This window comes from Lagopus leucura, unplaced genomic scaffold (genome assembly GCF_019238085.1).
Source record: "Lagopus leucura isolate 7727_CA_CO unplaced genomic scaffold, USGS_WTPT01 Super-Scaffold_100037, whole genome shotgun sequence".
Taxonomy (NCBI): Eukaryota; Metazoa; Chordata; class Aves; order Galliformes; family Phasianidae; genus Lagopus; species Lagopus leucura.
Window position 1 is genome coordinate 4,342,998 of NW_024962286.1, and position 6,896 is coordinate 4,349,893.

The window sequence follows — 6,896 nt, forward strand, 5'->3', positions numbered from 1 at the left end:
CTTTGGGAATTGCTGCAAGCACTGGATAAAGCTTTCTTTAACTGTGCAATCAAAGAAGGCAAATTCATTTCAAGTCTATATGCGTGTAATCTTTGCCATTATTGCCAACAAGAAATTTCTACACTCGTGAGTAAAAAAAACCCAAACAACACAATAAACAAGCCTACTAGTTATTAATGAGTTGGCAGACATTTTACTTAATGCCACATAAAATGAAATAGGGAATACTCTGATTATCTGTTCCAGACACTGAGACGTGTCCAATTAAACCTTAATCCCCTGAAAATGAAAGAGAAGCTAGGAGATATTGTTTCCCATAACTCATCTGTAATGCATGGGGAGAAAAACGCTGATAAAAATAATCCTCTAGAGAATCACAGAATTTCTTCCAGCAGGATTTACGTTCTTGTTCTACGTCTTTTGCACTTGCCTGTCTACCCTCTGCCCAGCACGCTGCTGCAATGCAATCCACAGAGGCAGATGCATCAAGATGTGAGATGACTACAAATAACTTCTCCGCAGGAGATACAAGAGGTGCTGTTTTAGCAGGTAGCTGCAGCCCATCAGTGAGTGGGAGATGTCTTAGGGAAAACAGACACACACAAATCCATCAATTAAATTTGGTCCTCGGTTTCCTTACATCAGCATTACAGCAATGAACAGTGCTGGCTGCACAAAAAATCAAGTAGCTTGAATTGGCAAACTGAGAGGGATTTGGGAATAAGGGCAGCTCATGGAGAGGTCGAATAGAGATCACTCATAAAAAACAAAAACACGAGGCTGCCCCGATGAAAGCGGTTTTTGCTCGGTGAGTTTCCATGCATGACTTTGAACAGGAGGTTGAATTAGATGGCCCCCAGGGATTCCTTCTAGCCTGAATTATCCCGTGATCCTGCAGTCTCAATCTCCAATAAACAGGAATCAAGTGTTTATAACTGTTTTCAATTCCCCATTTTCCAGCAGGCAGTGCAGTACCGTTACAACCAGGTCTGTTCACTTTGCAAATAAAACAATTCTTGAACCATTAAATGCGATTTGTTCATTATTCTCTTCATTTATTAAGGTCAATGCCAACGTGGTACAAAGCCCATTCGTTATACAGTTAATTTTCACATCTGGCAAATGAAGACCAAAACAGTCAGGCTTGGCTGACAGTGATGTACAAAATCAGTGCCACTCTGTGCAGAACTGGCTACAGAAAAGACTGACCTGAGACCTTGGAGCCAAATTCACTCTGGGTTTAAATTCACTGAGCTAAACCACTGGACGCAATCAGTCTTAGTGCTCTTAAAATGGGATTGCCTTGTCTTTGAGCAGTCAGCTTCCTTAGGGACAACATAAAGAAATAAATAAGTGACACTGTCCTTCGGTGACAATGAAAGATGCTGTCCTTCCATTGCTGCCGTGCTGGATACGGTCAGGCTGCTTCTATCAAGTACACAGGCAAATAAATAGAGAGCAGTGTGAAATCTCAGCCGCGTGTGAGAAAGCAAACAGAGCAGGGATGACAAACAGGTATTTCTGCCTGGTGAAACACAGACCTTCAGCTTCCCGACCGCTCTCAAGTTTTCGAGGGGATTATGATTAGTGCCAATACTGCGTTTTATCAGGGGTTGCATATACTTTCTATTTACTTTCTAACAGCAAGTTTATACTCTGCAAACTATTCCACAAAAGAAAAGCCCGCGGGTGATTCGCCAGTGATGCACATCGACACAAACAGAGCACGCACGGAACCCAAGGATTTGGATTGCAATACCCCATCACAGAAGAGTTTTTCTACTTTTGCTTTCGGTATGTGTAAGTGCTATAAAGTCACCTTCTATCACATACAAACTAAATAAAAACTAAACACAACAGCTGGTAACAGAACTACTTCAGGTCTATATCGAAGTTCAAGTAATGAGCAGCAAAGTTTGCTTTCAGAAACAAAACAACACAGCAGTTTGAGACGAGACCAGCAGCAGAGCTGTGTGAGGACTACAGAACAGATACACCGATAGAAACGGGACAGGATCTCAACACTAAGGCACAAGAGAATTCATACTTGAGTATGGCTAAAACCTTATTTACTACAGCATTGAGTGAGCAGTTCACAAGGAGTGTTCCTACGCTCAAAACACTCCGCTACGACATCAGTGAGTTTTGTGTCCCTTAGTGCAGCTCCACACAGCGTTCCTAAAACAAACAGGGGTGGGGGGGATTTCAGAGACTCAAGATCAGTTCATACTTTGCAACGAGGCGGAATTTTCCTATAAACTGTGTTTTATTTCTTTTTAGGGCAGCTCGCAGGGGGGCGATGCTGCTGGGGCACCCTGTGCCACAACCCTGCAGCTCGGGCAGCACGAGGCAGCACCCATGGAAGATCTCAGTGCCTTTGGGTCACACAGCTGTGTGGCTGGCGGCTGCTCTGCGTCTGTCCTCGCAGGTTTCAATGGCGTTCCCCCCTCAGGGAAAAAACAAACAACAAAACCATGCACTCATCTAGAAGCATAGAGCCATCGAACATCCCGAGCTGGATGGGATCCACGAGGATCGAGTCCAACTCATCCGGAGCAATGAGACTTAAGCACAAGCTTAAAGTAAGCACGTTCTTAAGTGCCTTCTAGCAGCCCCTCGGCCGGATCTGTCGCTTGCTTCTAAAATGGAAAATTTCCTGGCACTTGTGGATTTTTGCCACGATTCATTTTTAATCCACTGAGATCCTACGACTTCAGAAATCAGTATGGCTCAAGCTGAAAAGCCGCCCTATGTGACAAGAGCTCCAAACACACACACAGACAAAAACAAACCAAACAACCCACAACCCAACTCCTGGAAGTCTGGAAAGGACGAACCCACAGCAAACGCAGCTCCCGACGACGCCCTGAGCAAACCCGCCCCGACCCCGCGCGGCTCCCCGGCCCCGGAGCGGCGGCCGCACGGCGGGGCAGAGCGGCGCCAGGCGGAGCAGAACGGCGCTAGGCGCGGCGCGGCGCGGCGGGGCTCATCAGGTTCTCGGTGATGTAGGCCACCAGCAGGCAGATGAAGACGAGCATGACGCAGATGGAGCCCCCCACGGCCGTCATGGCTACGACGATGTCCCGCATGGCGGCCGGCTCCACGCGGAACTCCACGCAGTGGGCGGGCGGCGCGGGGCGCGGCGGCGCGTAGCGGGGCTGCAGGCAGAGGCGGTACCGCACGCCGCCGTGCGCCTCGGGCAGCAGGTAGTCGCGGCAGGCGGCGCCCAGCTCCACGCCGTCGCAGGGGAAGCGCGTGTAGGTGCCGTCCCAGGAGCAGTTGAGCGCGAAGCCGCGCAGGCCGTTGCCGGGACGCGGCGGCGCCCACTGCAGCAGCACGCTGCCGTTGCGCAGCACGTTGGCCACCAGCGCGCCGCCCGGGGAGCGGTGGGCGCGGCAGGAGCGCGCCGCGCACTGGAAGCCCAGGGCCGGTCTGCGGAAGCACAGCCGCCCGCTCGCCGAGCCCTCGGGCCGCACCTTGTAGGGGCACCACGGCTCATCCGGCTCCGGCTGCGCCGCGGCCTCGGCGAGCGGAGCCCTCGGGGCGGGCGACGGCGGCCCGAAGCAGAGCAGGGCGAGCAGGGCCGGCAGCAGGCGGGGCATGCCGGCCGCCGCCGCATGGAGCCGAGCCGCGGAGCCGGCGGAGGGGCTGCGGCCGCCCCGCGCGCCCGTTATAAGCGCGGGCTCCGCAGCCGCTGCGCCGGCCGCCAATGGAGAGGCGGCTCCGGCGTTAACTCTCGCTGGGCTGCGGAGCGCTCGCCGCCGGGCAGCGGCGGGGCCGGGGGGAGCGCGGGCATCTCCAGCCGCCGCGGTCCGGGGGGCGGCAGGGCTCGGAGCTGGGCCGGGAGGCTGCCCCGGCTCGGAGGAAAGAGGAGGGGGGCAGGTTTGGGTTTGTTGGCTTTAATTTTTTTTCCTCGAGTTTATTTTTTTTAATCGGTTCTGTGTTCCAACTCGGAGATTGCTCAGCAAGGATGGGACACGAGGAAATGATGGCTTCCTCCTCCAGCACGGCACAGCTACTAGCAGGGGTAAATAGTGGGAAGGGGCGCACAGAAGGCTGAGGCAGAAGGAAAGGGGCTCTTTGGCTCACCCTGTACAAGCAGTTTCCCAATGGCAGCACAACAGCCCCAGCCCAGCCATCACATCACTGCCAAGATGCTCCCTGGGCAACCCAACACATTCATATTGGAACCATAAACTTGTCTAAATGCGGAAACAAAAGTTCTCCAAGTAATAAAGGAATAAATACATTCTTGAACAGTTTTTATGCAGTCTTTAAACATGATAAAAACTGCATTAAGGCCTTGCTTTCCCACTTTGCAGCTTTCATTCCACACCAGCAACTAGGGGGAGATTTCCTTTGTGTTTTGCTCAGGTTTTATACAGTGTCCTAAAAACTCTCAAATAGCTCAGAAGACAGGAATTACTTTTCACCCACTGAAAAAGCCTGTGGAAAGCCATAAATCCTGCTGGAGGACAGCATGGTTCTGTGCTATTAGTACAGAGCAGTGTTTACAACTCGCCTTTAGTCCTCACCCAATGACCAACCTGAACTTTCTAAAAACCAACTGTGACCAACAGCATGGGAAGCGTTCTTTAATGAACAGGTAAACAGCTGGCAGCTCATTCAGCCCCCCTTCCTGCCTCACAGATTCCAGCTTTTTGGAACAGCTCACTCTGCACCTTTAAATCTTCTGGCAGCAGCCTGCAGAATGGGAAGGTGGCTGGGTTGTGCCAGAGAGCAGCCTTTGGCTTTCCATGGATGAGACAAACAGCGTAAGTTGAGCACAGCTGTCCAGCACCTCTGCCTCACTGCTGCACTGGTACAGTTCTCCTCTGTTAGCTGAAGTCCATAGACTGCTATGCTTTATTTTTTAAAAGCCAAATTCAACATTTGTTTCCTGCTACCCTGCTGAAATTTGTTGGAAATCTCTCTTGTTAAAATTAGGAGCAGCACCGAAAAGGACAGCGATGCAGGCCTGGCGGACGCGAGGAGGTGCTGTGCTGCTGAAGGCGCTTCTCAGTGGCTGAGGCCAACTTACCTGGAAGCTCCGGCTGGGATGGGCAGATGAAGACCTGGCAGCTCTGCCTGAGAAGCGTGCAGGCATTCAGGAGATGCACGGAGCCAAACCACGCCAGCTTTGCCTCCCTGAGCCCTGCTAATAGCAGATGGCACTCCAGAGCTATCGCTGTTCCAGTGATCAATTAGATCCGGCACCAGGCTGTGATGGTGCTCGCTCGTGATTTGAAACACATTGAGTTCTTCTGTCGAGAGAGCCAACAGATGGGGCTGGGATTTGGTTTCTAACCAGTCTGTGTTAAAAACAAGCATCATTCTCTTACACAATTCACACACACATATATGTAAGTGGGAAGATGCTCTTGGTTCAGGGAGGTGCAGACAGCTCACTCCTTCGTTATGCAGGCCTTTAGGGCATTTTCTCCTCCAACTACATCGGATGCCTTCAAGAAAACTCTTCATTAAAGCATTAGTCACATTTTAAGCCCTAAAAATGCCATGTAAATGAATAATGAGCCTAACAATTTAACTAATTGATAGGCATATGTTTTCCTAATCTGTGCCTTTATTTGTAAAGGCACAGAATGCACAATTAATTCTCATCGTCTGACTAAGGATGTGGCCAAATCGCTTTGTCATCATGTGAGCCTTGGAAATGCATTTCTTTACAGAAATCTCATCTCTATCATGTCGCTGGAATCCAAAGGCAAGTAGAGAGCAAAGCATCAAACAACCAGCAAGTGTGCCAGGTGAACTAGCCCTTATCCTGCACTGCATCCTTTGGCCTCGCACCACATCTCCAGGCAAAAGATCATTTTTTATGTAAGACCAACAAAAACCATTTGCTTTGGCTTGGTCAGTCTGCCAGCACTGACCTCATGCGAATCCTCCATCTGGTTGTTTGCTTTCTCAGCTGTTCTCAGACCTTCCTCCATGCCTGTCTGCAATAAAAGCCAGCCAGGACTTCTCAGACACTGCCTCAACAGTTCACCACTTGGGCAAACACTGTCGTTTGCTTTAAGCAGTGAAGCCCCAGGCAGCGTATCAAAAATCAGTAACAGCCCGTGGTGCTTTCTTCACCTTCAGACAGACCTAACACTGCAGGTTGGCTGCTTTTCTGGTTCTCCCCCACCGTGTTCATTGTCTCCTGTTACAGGAAGCCCTGAACTTGTACTGAAATGGTGGCAACTTGCTAGAGGCCAGGCAAGGAAGCGCTCACCACCCCCAGCTAACAACTCATGCAGCACTGCACCAATTTTCGTCTTGCACACAGCTGTGGCAGGCAGTCCCTAGAGCAGAGCTGCTTTGCTCTCGGCTCAGGGCAGCGAGCAGCATATGGTTACTAAAGCATTCTCCTAGCAGGGAGCTTCACATTTAGGATGAGTTACCATAGTTCCCTCGGAGTCAGCTTGGAGGATTACTCATCCCAGACACGCATAAGCAGAGATTTTGCCTCCTAATGTTGCTATCTCCTGCAGCCTCTGACTCAGCACGTGGTCTCCCTTCCATCAGGGTTCTATTTCCAGCACTTGATTCACTTGCAGTGAGGTCTGAACCTCTGCACTGACAGCCACGGGTTAGGAGAAGCACAGAGCAGGGGTGAACGTAGCTCAGCACACAGCTGCACTACGGCTCCCACTGGGGCAGCCTGGGCACTCAGACTTCAAATTCTTACCACAGATTGTGTTGGTCATTGATCCGTTGTGAAACAGTGAGATTCTGCCTGCCCAGCTGAGAACTGGGAGCATTTCTGATGAGGCTGCATCTGCACACATAGCAGCAGTTCCAGCTAATGCATCCTGAAGGTGCTATAAATAGCAGATGGTGGAGGCTGAGCAGCATTGCGTCACGTTGCAAGGTTGACAGCATACAGCACT

The 6,896-nt window shown here is 50.9% G+C and overlaps 1 protein-coding gene across 1 annotated transcript; it reads right to left on the reverse strand.

The window, feature by feature from the left end:
* Positions 1 to 2,941: 2,941 nt before the first annotated feature.
* Positions 2,942 to 3,602, reverse strand: FNDC10 (fibronectin type III domain containing 10). Its single transcript, XM_042883213.1, has one exon. It carries the CDS (start codon positions 3,600 to 3,602, stop codon positions 2,961 to 2,963), a length of 642 nt encoding a protein of 213 aa, XP_042739147.1. The 3' UTR covers positions 2,942 to 2,960.
* Between the last annotated feature and the right edge of the window lie 3,294 nt (positions 3,603 to 6,896).